Consider the following 21,585-nt stretch of genomic DNA (forward strand, 5'->3'; position numbering starts at 1 on the left):
ACACTTATATAAAAGGGAAAGGGACTTCTATGTAAATGATCTATATTTTCATACCAGAACGCCTATTACTCAGGAGAAACTGTATTTTTGCCAAATCACAGCTGATTCAAATACAACTGACTTTTTGTTTTCACATTTATGTTCTTCAGGGCAGACAGTCAATTCCAAGAAAAAGTCATTGTGACAAGAGCCTAAAGAGATACTTCTTAAAAACAATCAAAACTTTTCTCATTTTCTCTCGTATAAGCCAAACTCAACCTCCTGCTTTCCTATTTAGGATTCATCTTTGCAAGGTTAACTCTGACCCAGGGTGTTAAATTTTCTCTCTGAGCGAATTTTCTCTCAGCAGAAATTCACCGCTTGTCATAAATGTAACAGTGGGATCATTTCGCCGTGGGAAAGGGGCAAATTGGTCTAACAGTGAGGACAATAATGCATATTCAACTGATTTACTATGTGCTGAAAGTGGGAACGTTCAGAATAGTTTTTTCCCATTATTTTCCCCAATTAGAGGGCTCTTTCGACTGGGTCATTTGTCATGCCCTTGGTCATCTATAGAGAAGACTGATTTTGTTTATGAAGAGTTGTTGATGGCCAACAAATTTCATATGCTTTCTTTGAAGAATTTAAAGATCTCATTTATAACCATTAAATTATATGTCGTCACTCCTCAATTTTACAAATAATTTGAGTTTAATGTAAAATTTAGAACCTATCAATGTGACCAACTGCATACCAGCTGTAATTGAATAAGGGACCAAGTAGCATAATATATGACAGAATGTTTCCAAGTAATGTCAGATGAAGAAAAGGAACAATTGCCCCAATATATTAACAGACTCAGCCATTGGCAATAACTCTTGGGAATTCCTTTTGTTCCCAATAATTGATCAGATCTCACTGAAAATCTGAGCGAAATCCATAGACAGTGCATGATCAGAGAGACTAGAGAATAATTTACTTTTTTCTCTTACAAAAGGAGGACCAATTTACAAAATACATTTCTTGGTAGCTTGAAATAATATTAAGCAAAATAGTTAACTTAAAAAATAATAGCAAAAAGCAACTCAAAGGAATCCAGAAACAATTGGAAGTCCACCAATTCAGACGCTTGGGCATGCTGTCACCCACATGGCTACGACTGTAACATTTCATCTGGCTCAGTTACTTAAAAAAAGTTTGTGTTTTCTCTCTCTCTCATATATACTTTTTCTAAATATAATTTCAAAACTTAGGAGTTACCTGCCTGTGGAAATCCCAAATTCATTTAAGTTAAAGAAGGCCACGTGAAGTTGTTTCAATTATTTTATAACTGAAATAATAAATTCTGCTAATTAATGATTCTAGCTTGGATTTGGCCAGCATTAACATTTAATTTACCAAAGTAAATGCATGCTAACTGCCAATTACACATCATTAGTAGTTTTACAAACATTACTATTCAGCAGATATTGATCTTATGGAAATATTTTAGGTGGAAGCAAGCAGGAGAAGCTAGGTGATTAGCAGAGCTGTTGACCCTGGGTAGACAGTTCTGTGTATTGTGTCATTTCTAACATCCCTGTCTGGAGGCCTGGCCATGTTCACTTAAGCAGAGGGATGGCAGAAGGACCCAGAGATAAACCTGAACATGGGATCATTAAATTAAATGCTACTTGTGTAGACAACCTTCTATTGTTACTGAAACTTAGCTTCCACATGCTTAATATCTGTCAACAGTTAGAAAGTATTCTTGTTGGAAGCATGTTTTCGCCCAGTCTACAACATGGTGCCTTATGAGACCTGGTGCTGTAAGTAGGTTCTGTTGCCACTTGATGTCCGAAGCAGGAGACAAACTATATGAGCTGTAGACCCTGAACCAACACTGACAACACTGACTATAATCAGTTATGAGCATTTCCAAATTCTCCCTCCTTTAAAGGACACGATATCCTGAAAAAATAAAACTCATATACTCTCCTTTTCCCCCTTTAGCATTCTACTAATTACCCTCAGTGTAAAAACAACAGAATCCTAATTTGTGCGTCTACGGTTCACGGTAATAAATTCAGAGCTACCGGAGAGTTGATGGATAACTCTTCTTTATCTCCATCCTCCTTTGTGTAAAACCATCCCTGTTTCTCTACACAAATCAGCTTTCAGCAAATGAATGGAAGAAGGACAAAATACTAGAAGTCAAACTGGCATGTGACTCGTGGAAGGAAAGCTTTCTGGCTTCAGAATGAACAATAGTGATGCCCTCAAAGAGTTGACCTAAATTTGTTTTTATTTATTAAAAGAATTGTATATGAAAAGCACACATGATTTATGGTTTTTTTTTTTCTGTCAAGCAACAGAACTTTAATCCATAGCTCATGAAAGGGAACAAGAGCAGCTTGAAAATTATGCTGAGCTTAATTATACTTAATGTGAATTATTCAGAAGTGCAGACAGAGACTAAAAATTTATTTCATACAAAGAAGCTTGACATTTTAATTGGTCCTTCAGAATAGAGACAAAACAATTACCTCTCAAGAAAATTTACATCTTCCCTATCAGAGCCTAAGCCTCAGCCAAGCAGAACTTCATTAACAAGATTAATTATCGAGCCAGTGTCTGCTTCGTCAGGTATACGGCCCAGGTAAAAAGAGGAACAGAAAATAATGCTTGACATTTCTAACAGACAGGACTGATTCAACAAGGGAAAAATGACAGACGGAAGCATCATACCTTGGTCATTAGCCATTTTGTCAGGGTGTTCCACTGTGGGGGAAAAAGAAACAATATTATTAGATTTTGGCAGTTCCCATCAAGAAAGCTGACATTTCAAATCAACAGTTTGGTTAGCGAGTTCTCATATCAAGGCCAATGCCCTGGTGAAATAAAACTGATAAGGAATGAGGTTAATGTGATTATTTCCATTCAATTAGTCTGAGAAAAAAATTCAAAATCATGTTTTTGCTGTATAAATATGTTCTAAAAAATATTAATTGTAACATTCCTCTAAACCTGAACTCGGAATGATCATCATGTAGTTTAATTAAAAATACAATTAACAGAAACAAACGCATATGATTATCAACAGATTATCACCCATGTATTTTAAACAAGGAAGTAATCTTCTTGTATTCATTTTCTAAAAAATTTTCAGCAAGAGAACTTAACCAATTTTCACATGGATAAGATAAAATAATACCATAAAGTTTAAATGATTTGATAAATTTTTACAATTTATGAAGAAAAGTCTTGAATTGTTCACAACTTTAGATGCATTATGAGTAATGGTCTTGAAAATGACTTTTTAAAATTTAAAAATATCTCTAGTATACCTGAAATTCACATTATAAATCAACTACATTTCAGTAAAAAATGAAAATATCTCTAATTTTTTAAAGGTAGTTTCTTTTCTATTAACCAAATGTACCTTTCTTTATAGGAAGTAAATGTCTGTGTATCATTGCTTTTCTAGAAATTGAGAAATGACATTTTGATCAATGTAGATCTTTGTAAGTCTCCATTAATTAGAATTAGTTCATCTACACTCGATATTCTTTGATCTTTGAGTCTTCTGGGCATATTTAACTCACTTAATTGTAGTCAAACTTAGGCAACTACACTCGCTGGTTTGCTTTCTGTGTACATCTCAGTTAAACTCACACAGAGAAAAAGATCACAGCATCCCCATGGGCTGCAAACTATAACCTAATCACCTCTCACAGCAAATCCACCATCACCACGTGAAAAACAGCTTACAGCAAAGATTGTACAGGGGCTGGTCCTTCCTTTTTTCAAAGAAGGAACACAAACCACTGTCCAAAAGAATGTATGGTATCAAAATATTTAAATAAAATGCTGTTAACAAAAACCCCTTCCAGATAAACAGGGTTTATTAACGTCACATCATAGAAGAACAAATTTCTAAACCGGAGCTCATTTGCAGTATCATGTAAAAATACTATATAGACATAGTCCATGCCAAGGATAAACCAGAAAGGGGATCTTAATAAGCAGTAGAATTTGAATTCTCAATTGCTCTTTGGAAAATGGTATATACAGGAGTGCTTTGTGTTAAGATTCTACAAACCTTAAGTAAGTTTTATAAATGTCTTCGTTATCTCCTCAAGATTTAACAAACATGTTTCAGTTCATCAGGCCATCTAATCTTTTCTAATCTAATCATTATGATTTAATTTTTATCTTGATTTTTCTGTCCCATTTCTCAGTCAAGATTAATGACTTCTCAAAGTACATTTTGTTACAGCATTAGAGGACAGTTGATGAGAGGTGCCTCTGATAGGCAAACTCATTATCTGTAGCGTATAAACAGAGACAAGTTCCTAACGTAGCTTTTAAAGGAAGACACTATGTTGTAGGACGTGCCTACCAGGTCTCCAGCAAGAATGAGGATGGGTGTGTCAGGATCAATACGACCACGCAACCCAGGAAGGGTCAAGTTTGGCAGCCAGAACGGAACACACTTGAGAAACTAATCAGTTTCTCACAATCTAGGTGAGAACTTTTCAGAATGATACAAAGGGCGGGGGGAGAAAACCAATCTCGTATTATTTCCATTCTTCATCTCGCCCTCTGTCTTGAATTATATAATGTCTTACCTGCAGTCTAAGAAAAATTTTAGCAAGTGACAAATAAATATACGTCATAGGGAACAATCTCATCTTTATTCTTATCTTTTGGATTTATTGTCGTGTCAGCAAATTTAGACTGACTGTAACTTTAGAAATTTTGAATGTCTCGAGAAAGGTTATTAACTGAAGAGTATTTTCCCAACAGGGATCAAATATTTCTAACAGTTACTTTCAATTAAAGATAAATAATGGCTGAACAGGATTGTAATCTGTACCTTGACTTTTTCATTGTTCCTGTCATTTGTCAAGAAAATCTTGTATTTTGTCACAGAACAATTTAAAATCTAAAACCTTTTTGTATTCTGGTCAGAGCTTTCACTTCTGTATCCTTAGATGGGAGAGATGCACATTTCCAAATGACAAGGATGCCCAGAGAAGTGACCCCACTCTACTACATTTTCACTGCTGAAGACTCTGCTTCTTTGTGTAGAAGGTGAGTTCATCCCTCCACAGGAGCATCCTTCCTCCCTACTACTTGATGGTCCAACACAGAGAAGCTTACTTTACTGACGGAAACTCATGTGATGGGCAGAAATAAACAAGCCTCTTACACATCTCCTAAGGTTTCCATACTGTGTGGGTCTAATAATGGGGAATTTGGGGAAGGGAAACGGGTACTTGCAGAGTCCTCTGTGGTCAAAGAATCAAGTTCATGATTCTTCTAATTAGCATTGCAAATAAAGAATCAGATATACCACATATATGCATGTACATAGGGTACCTCCATAGTAATTTAATTCTTTTCAAATGATAAATGTCGTTTTAATTAACCAGTGATTACTGATTGAGTGTCCTGTATCTCTCTGGCTGGTGGCTAAAACCAAACCAAACCAACAAACCCTAATCTCTAATAGAAAATTCTTCTATCTTTGCGAAGACTCATTATGAAAAAATGAAGCTTGTGGACACCTGCCTAAGGCATGATTTGCAATGGGAACACTTGCCTATTACCCAGTAGATTACTGAGGGTTTCCTCAGCTTCAGGACAACACGTAAGCCTTTTTCTCTGTCAAACAAAGTTACATTCTGATGAACAGAGATCTTATGTTTTGAAGCAGCTTTGAGAACCTAAAATCTGAAATCAGACAGCACTTTGTCTTCAGTGTAGATTTGGTTCATTGTGGCTTTAACTCTCTTATGATGAGTAATTTATTTACCTTAGAACATCTCTCATTGTAAATGGCATACATGTGAGATACATGCATGTACAGTATCAATTATTGATAAAAGTGGGAACATCAATATACCTGAATACTTTAAAATACACTCAAGACATCTGAAACTTACCGTAAGATTTACCACAGAAATCTAACTGACTATTAATTGGGCATGACATCCTTAGGGTAGACAGAATTAAACATTCAAATCTAGGTATGAGAAGTAACTCTTGTGGACTACTATGACACATAACAAGTTTCTGAATTTGTTCTTAGTTCTGAACATCATCTAACAGATGCATTTAGGGCACTTAGTGTAAACAGTACCAAGTGAGAGATGAAGTTCATTAAATAATCTACAGGATGATGATCAGCGTGGGCCTATAAACCCGGTGGTAAGTCATCACTCTGCTGCTTAATACATGTGGATGCCTTAAGTCATCTTAACCTTTCCCTGAAATCTCTAGTTGGCACACATTGTGAGCATGAAATTAATTTGGCACTTGTCTATAGACAAAGATGAAGCATTTGTGAAACATTATCTAGTTACATTTCATGCTCCTACAAAATGAATAACCAGTTTTCTTTCAGTTGCTCATTTGGAGTGAAACCTGATTTAGACATGAAGTCAGAAAAACCTGGATAGATGAAGACTGGCTGATTTTTCTCCTGCCTCCCTCCCAACTTCCACTCTTGTCGTTGAGAGCTGTCATGCAGGCTTAGGCTGAATGCTTACTTGTGTGTTCTTGGCAGACTTTCAGATTAACTGTATCCAAATCTAGCTTTTGAATAGCTCAGTCACCAGAATTCAAAAGTCCTCTATTTATTAGGGTAGTTTTCCTAGGAGAATTGAGAAATAGATGGTCTAGTTACTCTAAACTTATTCTTTAGTATATCTAAGCAACTGGGTGAAAATGTCTTCTGATGCATGCTTCTAATTTTTCAGTTGTTTGCCATCATGTTTTATCAAGTTTTCAGCCAGATATATGGGCATAAGGTGGAAGAGATTTAAGAACAAAGTATCCTTCTTTAAAATAACACATGTCATAGCTTCAATATACATCTTTAGATATCAGCCCTGGAACATCTGAATTACGTTCAGTTTTTAAATAAAAGAGGCTCTTGAAATTATTTGTCCTCCAGAAAAATAATACTATGCTTTGAAAATAATACTAAAATAGAAAAAAAATAATACTAAAATACAAAGGACTTATGTGGAGATCATTTTGAGGTAGTTATGAGCCTTAGTATTATTCTGTACAAATATTCAACTATTCTTAAATTGAGTAGCGATTTTCATTCTTACAAGCATGTAGAGTTTTCTTCTAGTAATTATACTGCAAGATTTTTTTTTCATGTTGCTATCCTGGGCCCCTAAAACAAATACATGAATTTTCTTTGAGATTTTCAGTCTTGCCATATCAAAATTTCTTTTAATACATTAGGACAATAGTTCCTGAAAGAAAATATTTAAAGTTGGCAATAGTATACCATTCACATAATTCAATGCTTTTTAACTTTTATTCTCTTACATAAAATGGCTAAAGGTTTTCATTATATTTTGAATAGAGCCCATATACATGAAATCAATACAAAATTCCAAAAGGGCTGTAAATGAAAAAGAGTCAAGTTAAATAGGTCTGCTCTGTGCTGATGGCAGAAAATGTAATAACATAATAGATCTTTCTTTGACATGCTGGCTTTCAGCGTCAAAAGGTAGCTTTTAATTATTTTTTTTTTAATCTTTTTTCCAGTTTCCAATATTTTTCCAATTATTTAGGAAATAATTGACATACATCACTAAGCTTAAGATATACAGCATGACGACTTGATTTCCATATACTGCAAAATAATTACCACAGTAGCTTTAGTTAACATCCATCATCTCATACAGATAAAATAAAAAGGAAAAAAAAACTTCTTCACTATAATTCTTAGGATTTACTCTCTTAACAACTTTCCTATATGTATATCATACAGCAATTTTAACTATGGCTACCACGTTGTACATTATATCCTTAGTACTTATTTATCTTACACCTGAAAGCTGGTACCTTTTGACTGCCCTCCTCCAATTCCTCGTCTCACTGCTCCCTCCCCCAACCTCTCATAACCATAAATCTGATGTCTTTTTCTGAGTTTGGTGTTTGTGTAGGCTCCACAGATAAGTGAGATGACGCACTATTTGTCTTTCTCTGTTGGACTTATTTCACTTAGCATAATGACTTCGAGTTTCATCCATATTGTCGCAAATGGTAGGCTTTCCCTGTTTTTAATGGCTGAATAGTCTTCATCATATACACGTACATCAAACCTCCTTTATCCATTCATCCATCAGTGGACATTTCTTTGTGTCCAAGTCTTGGCTGCTGTAAATAATACTGCTAGGAACACTGAGATGCAGTTATCTTATGGAGTTAGTGTTTTTGTTTCCTTTGGATATATTCCCCAAAGTAGAATTGCTAGCTCATATGGTAGTTCTAGTTTTGATTTTTTGAGGAACCTCCATACTGTTTTCCATAGCAGCTGTACCAATTTACATTCCCCAAAACAGTGCCCAAGGGTTCTCTTTTCTCCACATCCTCACTAGCATTTGTTATCTCTTTTTTGTTGATGCCCATTCTACAAACTTGAGGTGATATCTCACGTGGTTTAATTTGCATTTTAATTATTCTGAATGCCCACTGTAGACATGTTGCCAACAGAGATGGTTTAGGGCAATTCCCAACACAGACTCCAAAACTATTTCATAATAATCCCCCAGGAAAAGAAAGACAATGAAAGGAAATGATTCAAACCTTTCAGAGTCCTGAAGAGGATAGGATCGGAGAGGGGCCCCACTCCTTTTGCATTTCGTGCTTGGATTCGAAAGTAATACATCGTGTCAAGGTTGAGATCCATGATTTGATGAGTAAGCCGATCACCACTAATTGTTTCCATAACCCAGTCATCAATTGGTATGTTCTTGTCCAAGGTATAAAACAAGATGTAAGCTGCATAAATAAATGAATGAAACTTTATTTAGTGCATTGATTACATGCTATACCTCTGCTTCCAAACATTCATTTTTCCAAATATAATTTGCAATGAGTTCTATATATTCACAATCTATAAACTACAGTATTCAGTTTGGCAAGTAATGATTTTTTTTTTAAATTGCAAAGACTGGAAAGTAATTGCTGCAATGTACAAAATCTGAAAGTGGAATGAGATGTTAGAAATAAACATATCTGCCATATTTTAAAAATGTGAGGTTTCTGCTCCCTATAAATCCTGATTATTAGTTTGCTCTACTACGTAAGCATGATGAAAAATGGAAAACATAGATAACAAGTCCGTATAATTTGTATTATACCCAATTATGAAAACAAGTAATGTTTATTTAGGCTGGTGTTTAAATAATACAAATACACTGAAAAGTATAAAATTCCCTACCTATTTAAAGTATTATAAAAACAAACAATCAAAGATTATTTTTGTTATGACTCTACTGTGAGGTTTGCATGGGTACTGCTGCCCTCCATTCATAGATGATGAATTATCTATTGATGATGATGATGATAAATAGGATGACCCAAGCTAGATGATGAAAGGGCCAGGATAATATCCTCTACTACCATACTAAACATCCAACACTATTTCCCCTAGTCCATCCTACCTCGACTAAAAGAAAAAAAAAAAAAGGAAAAAGTATTTCTGGGCAACTATAGGTTATCTAGCTGATATTGCAAATATTGATAATCCACATTTGATAGTATCATTTACCTTCTGTATTAGGGGATATGTTACTTGAATGCTAGTAGTTTTCGTAGTGATCATCTAATAGGTACCCCCCCAAAATCAAGGTATCCTATAAAATATTCATATTCGAATATTATCTTTATCCAATATGTAATCTAGCTTTTATTTTAAAGCATTAATTCATCACTTTTTATTACAGTAACAGGTGAGTGTAATATAAAATGTAAAAGAACTCATCGTAGGTGTCTCTGTTACTTGAATGTGGAGCCAGGCTCCATTTCTGTCAAAATTCTGCGACAGTATCTCCATCAGATAGGCCACAGTTGTCCCTAGGTCTACTCTCATACACCAAATACAGTCTTTGTCAATCAAATACAAACAAGTTTGCATTTTTAAAAACAACTATCTTCCTTTGGTTCACTTACTGCTTCCTTTTGAGTCCCACCTGCCCCATGTGGACTGGGGACCTTCACACATAGGCTTTTCAATGGTCATGTCACAGGTTTCTCTGACTCACAGTCACTTCCCTCCCCAAGTAACCATGCGCACTGCGTACATCTCAGCACAAATCCTTACTCAAGGAGGAGTGGTCTCCATACTACGCTTACCCCTGCTTCCGTCTTATTCCTCACCCCACCCCACCACCTTTCCTCACTTTCTCTATCCAGTTCCCACCCATCAAGGTCCAGCATAAGCTACATCTAACATATGAAACCTTCCTCTATAGTGAGCTCTCCTTCTGTTAACTTTGTAACACACTTCCATAAACTGTAAGAGCAATGATATGATTCTGTGTCATTTGTCACTTAATCCCATAGTGATTTATAGAATCATGCCTGGGTTTGGGTATGTGTTTTTAGACAATGAATATTTAGTTCATAATTCCTCATAATTCTGTAGGATTAAGCAGTGCTGCAAACTCCCACACCTGGAAGTCCGTTTCTCTTAAATTCCAATCAGTGCTGAGAGCCTGCATCTCTTTCGCTTTGGCTCTCACCTCTCCCTGAGTTTGTTGTTTTCCAAATCGGCCCAATCAGAAGAACTACCTGGGGACTAGGCATGAGTGACAACACAGACCCCAAGAAAGGGCATTTAGACTTAACAAGTGTGGCACACAAGTCTTCGACAGCCTCCCAATTATCCTTGCCTCCTGGTTGCATAATCTTCTCCATCTGAGGGTAGATGGGATGCCAGTCTTGCTTTTAACCAACAGAATATAGCAAATGTGATGGACTGTCACTTCCATGGTTATGTTATGTAAGATTATAACATGTAACTGCTGTCTTGCTAGCACTCTATAGATTCTCTCCTTTGTTAGTTTTGATGAAGTAAGTTTCCAGATGGAGAAGACTAAGTGACAAGGAACCAAGGCTGGGCTCTGATCAACACTCAGTAAGGAACTGAATCTTGCCAACAGGTAGATTAGCTTGGAAGCAAATATTTCCCCAGTTAATCCTCAAATGAGACATCAATCCTAAGCTAACACCTTGACTGTCACTTTGTAAGAGCCCCTAAATCAGATTTCTCAGCTGAACTGTACTTGGATTCCTGACCGACAGAAATAATGAGCTGGCAAATGTGTGTGGTTTGAATCAACTAAATTTGTGGTGATATATTTACACAGCAACAGGTAACACGATAGGTTAATGGTAACCCCAGTCATCTGCACCCCAGATGGTTTCTGTGTCCAGGTAACGTCAGGAATTGCTGCTGTGGTTGATTACGTGAACGCTGTATCCTTTGTGGTATTTGCTTGAGATGCTGATGTTGCAGATACGAATATCTTCAGATGTAGAGAGATGAGGGTAGAAGACCCAGAAAAAGGAGTCTGCAAAATTTGTGAAGGTTGTATGGCTCCTCCCTCTGGTTAACACCAAAATTGGAAGACTATAATTCAAAAAGGATTCTGAAATATTACTGGATGAAGAAGTTGTTTCTGACCCAAGGATGTCTATTCATTTATAACTCAGCTGCCATGATCAACATAAATAAAATCTCCTAATATTCTCTGAGTCAGAGAAGTTTATATTCTTACCCAAAGAACCACACTTACCGAATAGAAGACCTTGGCACTGGGAAATTTTTTTTAGCTTTTATTATGTACATGTCTTATCTCTTCAAAGGAATGAAAACATTCCTTTAGTTCAGGAGCTCTATCTTATATTACTTTTTCTTCTTCAAAAAAAAAACCTAATAAAATTGTCCTCACATAATGGGTATTGAAACTCACATATTTAATAAAATCCCTTAGCCTGTAAGTATATAACTTTTAAATTCACGACATTTAATGAAACTGTTAAAGTTTTCATGGGCTGTTGTAAAGGCATGATGAATCTGGGAGTTTGGATAACTGTGCTCCCATCCAAGTCAGCTACACTTATTGCTGATTTTCTTCATTTACCAAATGAGAATATAATGTTTGCCTTCACTGTCAATTTTTCTGTGTGAAGAGTATTCAATTAAGCATTGAAAAATGAAGGTTCTGGCATCAGGTATGTAAAGTTGAACATGCAAGCGTTACTTCTGACTCCAAATTGTATTTGAGCAATTTCCTGAAATTTATGAAAAAGCTTGTCATTGGTTGTAAATCTGAGAACTGAAGAGGAGAACAGAAACAAACTATCATTCAAAACTTTAAAATTTGGCCTTAGAGAAATCACACAGCTTCATCTGAATGTGTGTTTGTCGTGTTTTGAGGCCATTTAATATGTTACTGAGGCTTTTGCTTTATAGATTTCCATATAACCACATAGGCTGGAACACACTCATTGGTTTCTCACGATCTTTGTGTATCTGTATGCTCTTTCCTCTCTGTCCAAATCTCTGTCATCCTCCATCCTTTCCTCTTACAGTTTTTCCACTTCGTTTTTCTCTCTTACCCAACATACTGGCCAAATAATGAAGTATTATGTTCTGTCATAGATTTATCAGTTTACCTCGGCACTCCCGCATCAGAATACTATTTGTCTAAATACACATATAAAATGTAGCAGCGTACATCTTTCATTTTGATTCTACTCATACAAACGGGTAGTTGTAATTCCAGAAGCAAACTGTCAGGAAGTTTCCAATCCCAACTCTCTTGGAACTGGTAAGTACTGGGAAGACCAAGATATATGACATGGCCTCTCCCAGCAAGGAAGTTAACCTAGTGTGGTCAAAAGTCACAGACTTGGATTCCGAGATCTGACCTCAAGTCATAATCCCATACAAGTTTTCCAACCGTGAGCAACTTGCTTAATCTAAGAATGTCTCAATTTTCTTACCCAACAAGTTGCTGTGATAGAATGCACTTTAAGCACTTAACATATCTGAGTATTTCTATTACATTATCTTCTATGTAAGATATGCTTAGTAAATGCTATGGCTAATATTTATTTATTTTACTTAAAAAGTATCTTATTTGGAAGCTGAAACTTCAGCTTCAAGGCAAACAATGTATTTACTATCAATTCAATGATTATTCTGCTCAGTAAATATTTATTAATTCTTCCTAAGTGCCAAGAATATTGTTACTGGGGAGAAAGCATTGAGCAAAATATGAAACCTGTTCTCCTGGAGCTTTCAGCCCTTAGAGTTTAAGCATTCAGATTAGCATTAAGATAGTCTCTCCTGATAATATGGAAAAGGGAATGTAAAGGAAGAAGTCAAGATGAGTATGTTTTTAATTGTTGTAACTGGGGGAAGTGTAGAGTCTTCCAAAAGACGAGAGTAAGAATATTTAGACCTACAACTCCAGTATGAGTATCCAGTTGGGTTCAAAGTCCCAAGGGGTTTTCAGATCCCTATTCTGAGTATAACAGTGCGTTATCTGGCCAGTTGTGGTGGTGATAAGCAAAAAAATATAAGGAAGAAGGGGAGTGAGGGGGAGTGGGGAGGAGAATGAGGTGCCAGTCAGACAGACAAATGGAAATGTACACTGTGAGGTATGATGCATGTACTCAGAACTCCTTGGGTGGAAATACAGATTGCAGAGACATGAATGCCTATTCCCTGCAGTCCTGGCTACAGAATATATACTTCTCCAGAGAAAGTAAACAAGGGACTAAAAAGATCTGCATTCTGGGAAGTAACACTTATGGAACAGGTGGAATAAATGTCTGCTAATGAGACCACAGCCTGGAGATGGGAAGAAAAGTGGTCAGGTGATTTTACAAAAGCCCCCAAAAAAGAGAATTTCAAGGAAGAAGAATTAGATTAGAGTATAAAGAGCGCATCACCTCAGTCATTAGATGGTATCGATAAGGAAACAACCTCTGAAGAGCCACCTCCCTGTCTATATGTTGGTCCCTGATGCTAAGTAATGTTGGATGCTACGTTTCCTCAGATCAATGCTTCACAAATCTAATTGTACATTAAAGTCACTTGGGGAGCTTTTAAAAAAATACCACGCTCAGTCCCTCCTCAGACAAATTAAATCATAAATCAGTTGAGCATCACTGGCTTGGACCAGTCGAATACTAATAAGAAGAGCAAAACACGGTGGTACTTCTAGGTGATCTGACTATGCGAGTGTTATTTTCTCCACAAGGCCCTTGACTCTCCATTTCAAAACAGAGTAATAGGAGTACATGATCAGAAAGCCAAGCATATAGTAAGTGCTTAATTAGTTTGAACCATTTTCTTCTGAAAAATGTCAGTCTAAATTCTTAAGATGCCAGTTTATGGTCGACAAATTTAGGCACTGGAATTATCTGGATCTGTCCCCTTTGTCCTCTTTTTTTGCTTAATCTTTTTGAAATACACATACACACTTCACTTATATATTTATTTATTTATAAATCGCTGATCTGAGTTCTGTGCAGAGCACATTTGTGAAATCTTGTCCTAGAATGGATTTCAAATGGGAGTAACAATCATTCACTCGTTTTCAGTGCTCACTGGGCATCAGGTGCTTTTCTCAGTACTTCATTATAGCAATTCTACAAAAGAGGTTCTAACTTCTAAAGTAAGAGTCGGGAGGGGGAATAACATCGGGCATCTCCCTCAGAAGCTTGGGTTCTTGACCACCCTACGCCACTGCCACGTACATGCAGGGACTTAGGGAAAGAAGGAAATACAACAGTAGGACGGGAGCACACCCCTTCACGTGGGCACACGCATGCCTTGCCATAATGGAACTCACACTTTCCTTTGTAAACTCGTAAGAAACTGAGAGTAGAAAATCTGAGCCCTCTGCCTAATGGTCTGGTAGTTTGAGTATTTTATCACTCTATTTTTTGGAAGTAATTTGACTGAAAGAATCAAAATATGCCAGGAACGGAAGTTGTTTTAAGGGTTCTTAGTGTTTGCTCCAAGATGAACAGAGTCAAAGTATCTCAACTTCATGATCAAAACTTGGTTTTAATAAATGAACTTTAAAGATGAAAGCATATTTACTCCCATACTTTTCCTATTCCACTGTGAGAGAAAGGATTTTTCATAGTGAGAACTACTGAAATACAACTCTAAATAAAGTATGAGGACATGGTTTCTTATATATGCACTATGAGTTTGGCACACAGAATTTTACTGCTCAGATTAATTTGCATTTCTTTCCATCAAAAAGCGGAATTAAGCTTTTTTTCAGATTTGAAAACACACTGCATTGTTTACATCAACTATTTGATGAGATTTATTTAAACAAGAAGAGAATTGGGTAGTTTATGACTTATTTTATCCTTTATCCCTCCAAATTTTTTTGATAAGAACATGTTTTTATTTAGACAACTTGTATTCTATCTTTTCTTCTTAAATTTATTATCTGTTGATTTACCATTTGCTTATAACTAACTCTTTACAACATAATAAAAGTCATCCTGAAAACAATTAAAAAAAGCACCAAAAAAAGAACCAATGAAAACATACCATAATACTGGGGAGGCGAGGAAAGAAAATCAGAATAAGCCAGCCTTAGTTTTAAAAAGGCTGGCATAGTGACAAATGAGTATGTAAGATTTGGGAGAGATTTTTACCTCCCTCTTCATTTTTCATATGTATCAGCTCAAATGGAAATTCTGTTTGCTATTACACTAAGAGGAATTTCCTTGAGAAAACAAGTCTTCCACTTAAATTTAAATCACATTTGGAATTTTCACATTATCTTTTCATTTTGTAAAATTCAAAAAGTAACTCCCATGAAGTAAGGATGTCATCTGAACTGTAATTTCCATGCTTATCTCTGCATCACAGAATGACTGACTGACTCTGTTAATTTATAATAGTGCTATCCACCCCAGGTCTCAGAAAAGAAGAAACAGGAGTGACTCACACATGTACCTAACCCAATGGTTCAAGTTAATTAGACTATAATGTACACATTTTCAGTTATACAATATTTTTCATAATAATTATATGCTATGGAGACATCTATTAAAAGCCTAAAGTGATCATTTAAATGCAAAATCTCTGATAGAACTCCATTATATTTTTCATACTAAATTAACATTACAGGCTTCTAATGGATGCTCTAATTAGGCGTTGATGTTATCAGCAATATTTGGCAAAATAAAATCTGTCACTGTGAAATATTCATTAAGTCCAATTTCTGTCCGTCAATATTAAGTGTTTTCCGGACCTTAGGATTTAAGTAAGTAGCTAAAAGCTACATGAGACACTAAAAACCCTCAGACAAACCTCCTCTCCCTGGTTCCATACAGAAATACATGGTCATTAAGTGTCTTTTGTATTTGATAATTGCCAAACAACTGGCTTCTTTTTAGTCATCTATGCTCAGAGGCATTCCATTAGAAGGCTGTCCTAATGCTCCACACAATGAAAAACAAAAGATCTGTACTAATTGAAATACACATCTTTCAGGAAGCAACACCAATGAAATGTGCTTGTGTGCAGACTTGTAGGCGCCATTAGAAGAATTTCAAGGTCAGCGAGGGGCAAGAAGAGACAATCAGGAAGGGTCAGGAGGCAGCTGAGATGCTGGGACAGAAAACTGAATACATAAAAGGCAGGAGCAGTGCGCAGGAGGGAAGCAATCACAGGCCAAGCAGAGCAACGCAGGGAAGGGAGCTGAGACGCCTACCGGTAATTTTCCCATTGGCTTCCAAGGGAGGCTGCCAGCTCACAATGACAGTGCGAGGCTTCCCTTCTCGAGTAATGACTGTCAGATCCTTGGGAGCAGAGGTCGGGGCTGTGAGATGAAACAGAGACATGGCCTTGTCATTGGACATGAAAGAAAACAGACATTTATGGGACTTCCAATCATGATGTGGACACTCGGAATCTACCATGCAGTGTATCAGGCTTATTTTACCATGGACAGTTGATTTCAGGCATTTGGATTAAATAGGCAAACAAACAAAAATACAGAAATTAATGTTTTTCCATGGAAGTTAATTGAATTTCAAAGGTGTGAATATAGAGAGGAGAGTAAGATATGTGTGATTTTAGAGAAGAAAAGTGTGTAACGGGTCTTTTCAAAGGAGTGCCACGCTTAAAATGTAAGAACCGCTAAAAGAACGAAGAAACGCACAGGTACTTAGTGAGATTGATGGCTACATGTCTCCAAGAGACAAAATTCTGTTACAATTGTAGGACTTATAGATGAAAAATCACCTAATTCTACTTTTCCTTAACAGCCAAAAAAAAAAAAAAAAAAAAACCAAAAAACAAAAGGAATTTAAATGCAAGCCAAAACATCTTGCTTAAGTAACATACTAATTATCTCCTAACAAAAGGCAAAAAATACTTGAAATTAGAAAAGATAAGGAATCTGTGAGGGTCTTACCCTGCCATGGAGTAAGGTTGCAATAAATCCTGTCTTGTTTAGACCTACTTTTCCCACATACTGTTTAAGAGGAACATAACTGGTCACCCTCAAAGTATGCCTCTTTGGCATAAGATTGATCTTAGGCTGATTATTTTTAAGAAACAGCAGACAAAGAAGTTCTGAAAACTGAGTAGAAATTACCCTTTTATAAAAAAGAAATTTATGTTTATAAGGGTGTCTCTCTCTCTCTCTCTCTGTACCAGGAAGAGAAAGATGACAAAATCTCTAGAATTTTCTTACCAATGGAGAAGGCAGAGACTTAAATGTACATCACAGTCATACCCTTGTGGACTGTGATTTGCCTGAAAACTTCCCATTCCTGGATCCTCACCCCACAGCATCTTTTGCCTTTAGCTGAAGATAGTATTTAAAATGATGGTTTGGGCCCTTTTAGGGAATTATTGTTTTCCTGGGTATCTCCCATGTATATAGAAGGTATATATATGATCAAGCTTCTGTTTTTCTCCTGTTAATCTTTTACTACAGGGGGTTCAGCCCAGAACCTGGAAGGGTAAAAGAAAAATAAATTTTCTTCTCCTCTATTGTGCTCAACAAAATTTTAAATATACTATAAAGATGGCAGCAAACTGGCCAAGCCAGTCCAATATCTTTCAGGCTTTCCTTGACCTGCTTTCTCACTCTCTATGCTGTGAAGTCCAGCTAATTTTCCTTCTAGGTAGCTCACGATGCCCAAGTCCACTATCCATCATTGTTTTCAGTTACTCTAAATTTGACACAGGCAATTTTGCAGGACATATATAAGTTCTGCAGTTGGGTTCTGGAGGAATTTCCTGATCTCTGCACAAAGGTGCTTATGTATTATAAGAGAGGTACAACGAGGTCTGAATTCTGAATTCCATCTTGACTCTTAAAATACTCTTTGGTCTTCTGTTGAATGTTCAGGGCAGAATCTGAGCGTTATCAACATTCTATTTCCAGCTTCTCTTCCCGAATAGAATTCCAAATAGAGGGACACCAAACATTCCCATCTATCATACCATTTTATTTCCAACACCCTGATTCTCAAAGTCACTAGGATTTCAGGTTTAACCAAAGCTGCAACTAATTGTGATATCCTGACAAAGTACTTAATATATTCTTTTTTTTTTTTTTAAAGAGGAGGCACAGGATGAGAAGGAAGAAGGCAACACAGCAGAAAAAGGAGGAGGAGAAAAAAAGGTCTAATGTAGTTGGCCTCTGAGACTGTATATTGAGCTATAGTTTAATACATACTTTTTAATGAAAAGAGAACAAGAATATTCTTGCAAAAACCAAAGATCTATAATAGAAAAACACCTAAGAGACAATGTTATCTTAGAAGGACTATTCTCGTAAAAAGCTCATTCAAGATATTTTCTAAGCCACAGATAGGAAGGTAATATATAGCCACAAACTGACTTAGATTATTATAACAAACATAGGAAGAAATTATCCAATTTTGGAAGTAATGAAAGATCTGTCTTTTTAACCAGTGGGAATATTTTTTTAATGTGTTCAAATTAAAATTGATGCTTATTTAGAAAACAAATGATGATGATTAGACTGCTTCACTGAATCTAGATTGAGATTCAAAAAAAAATATAAAATGACTCCAACTTTAGCTAGCAAAATAATTCACTGAAGAATTGGTTATTTTTCAAAAAAAAAAAAAAAAGAAAAAAAAACCCACACAAAAGAAAACCTAACAACTAATCTATTTAAGGTGCTGCACAAATTTTTCTTTTTCCTCAAGGCACATAACTGTTGGTGAATAGAGATGCTGGTATTGGAATCAACAGCTTATATGTTTAGGATTATCATATGAACTGTACACTGTTCCCTCATATTTGGAAAATTGCCCTAACAACTTCAATGATCCCCTAAGTCAAGCACAAGATCTCTGGTCTGCTCTTCTCCAATCTCGTGGGTTTTCCTGAAATAATCTTTTATAAATTCTTAACCATCCTCTTTGCATTAAGTGTGGATAAATAAAAATGAATAATAATACCAGGCCCTGGAGGATTTATCCTCTTATTTTCTTACACAGCCTCGTTTCCCCTTGCTGTCCATGAATATCATGCTCCAGTCACCCTGAATCATTCATAAGTGTCTCTTAAAAACATGCTTTAGATACTTGCTTGTGTAATTTTATTTATACATGGTACTCCTTTCCTTTGAAAGGCCCTGGAATGGGTACCTGATGATCCACCCAGCCACTGCTCAAGCATTATTTCATTTGCAAAACCTTCCCTGATTTCTCCAGACAGCATTTCTAGTTGGATCTATTTGCTCTGATTCCAACTTGCCCAAAATTCTATGACTGTATTTTCCTGTTACTTCAAGATTGTTTCTAAAATATATTTCTTATGTATTAGATTATAATTCTCTCAAAGTTATAGACTGTATTCTCTTTATCTTTTCTACTAAGTCCTCCTATCTCAGGATCTGACAGTCAAAATGTACCTTATTGGAAACCAGTAATTAATATCTCAGACAACTGGACACGGCACCACCCTCTACTTTGTTTCTCAAATGACTTTTTCCATGCTTCACTTTTTTTGTTAGGTGTACGAGTGGAAGGTAACATTCAAGATTTGGAAGATTTCCAACCATGGAAACTGTATTCAGCATTCGTTTTAGGACTGCTCAACATCCCATCCCTTCCTCTTCATTTAGAGTAACACTTGGCTCCTTTTTCCTTTGGGAATAAGCTCTCCTCTGTCACGTGAATTGGGCAGCAACAACAAATAGGACTTTCATGACCTTCAACTCACTCTCTTTAGCTATGTGACTCTTTTCTAGGAAACTGAATGTTATACAAGAAAGGAAAACACATGGAGTCAAACCACTGTGACTGTAACATCTTGAATGGAGAGTCTGATAGTTTCTCATCTCTAAAGCCTGGGAATACTGCTGGCTCCTTTCCAACACTTCATTATTTCAGGTGTCCTTCCAATCATTTTTATTTTACTTAAGTTAACTAGAGTTCAAGAATTTGTCAGCTGCTATTACTTTTATCATGAGCAATTTCAGCACAAGTGCATAACAATGCAGACCCCTATAGTCTTGATGTTACTACAGAATTAGAAGCAAACTCTAGAGTTACTTCATGCACGTCATTTCCTTCTCACACTTATAAAATCTGCAGACACTTGTGAATTACTTCTTACTCCTCAGCATCACCCAGGGATCTTATCCACATGCTATTTACACCTCTGTCCAGATCATTACCTGTTTTGACAATTGCCCTTCCTACTAACCACATCTCTAAAAGTTAATATCTTTTTGTCAGCAATGGGTCTCACCATTGACATCCCTACAAGGGTAGGCAGTTGATGAGAAATCAACAGGGAGTATTTATCAAGCCAGGTGTCAGTGTGCATTTATGTTTATGACATGGAAAAACTGAATGAATTTCCTTGCTTTCAAGAGGAAATTACTACTCCTTCTCTTTACTCAGAGAAGACCAAATGTCTTACTGGTTTATATTTAACTCCTTTCATTTCCTTTTAAATAAAAAGAAAGATCAGGGCCTTTATTCTCCCCATAGTACATAACTCATTCAGCTTACCCTGCTCTCCCTAAGAAGCTATGAACACTAGCATCCAGGGCACAATCCTAAGAGAAAGAACTGATGTATTAATAAATAAATAAATAAATAAATTAATTAATTAATTAATTAATTAAAAGAATTAAGGAAATAATTTAATATGTAAACATGTAAACTAGAAGAAGAGGATGTTGAAATTAAATCAAACAACCTAGAAAACTTCCTATAGAAAGAAATATCCACAAAATTGCAAAAATATTCGCAATGAACTCTCTGAGTTAAGGTAGTAGCCGGAAATAAAAATTAGAACTGTGGGACAGTTCTAGTGGGAAAAAAAAATTCAACTTACACAGATAAAAATTTTATTGGCATATTTAAAAAAATCTGGAAACGTGTGGTATCATTTACCCCCAAATATTATACAATGCTGTGAAAGCAATCAAAAAGCATGTTAAATCCTATTTTTTTCAAATGTTGGATTTCTGTGAACTATAAATGCCAAGTGCACTGCATGCCTACTAAGGTTATAAACTCAACATTTATGACCCGTAGTAAATGTGACTGGTAAAATTTACAGCGGATTGCATTTACTCTAGATTTGAGCTATTTCCAAATGCATGAAAGTTTTCCATTGTTATTTCCACCCAGAAAACTCTTCCCCAGCCACCGGAGGTTATTCAGAATAAGCATCTATGAGACAGTAGTTATAATGCGATGTTCCATTCTGTATCTAATTTCTTTCCAAAACAGTAAATACCTCTTGCATCT

At 36.0% G+C, this 21,585-nt stretch overlaps 1 protein-coding gene across 1 annotated transcript in view; it reads right to left on the reverse strand.

Annotated features, from left to right (window-relative positions):
* DCC (DCC netrin 1 receptor) overlaps window positions 1-21,585 on the reverse strand; it is a 619,636-nt gene that overhangs the window by 89,526 nt on the left and 508,525 nt on the right. Inside the window, exons 18-20 of the mRNA XM_072952215.1 lie at window positions 16,542-16,649; window positions 8,581-8,775; window positions 2,710-2,742 (exon numbers count right to left, since the gene is read on the reverse strand). Coding sequence (XP_072808316.1) covers window positions 2,710-2,742; window positions 8,581-8,775; window positions 16,542-16,649 — 336 coding nt within the window. The remainder of the gene's footprint in view (window positions 1-2,709; window positions 2,743-8,580; window positions 8,776-16,541; window positions 16,650-21,585) is intronic.

Source organism: Vicugna pacos, chromosome 30 (assembly GCF_048564905.1).
Source record: "Vicugna pacos chromosome 30, VicPac4, whole genome shotgun sequence".
In the NCBI taxonomy this organism is placed as follows: domain Eukaryota; kingdom Metazoa; phylum Chordata; class Mammalia; order Artiodactyla; family Camelidae; genus Vicugna; species Vicugna pacos.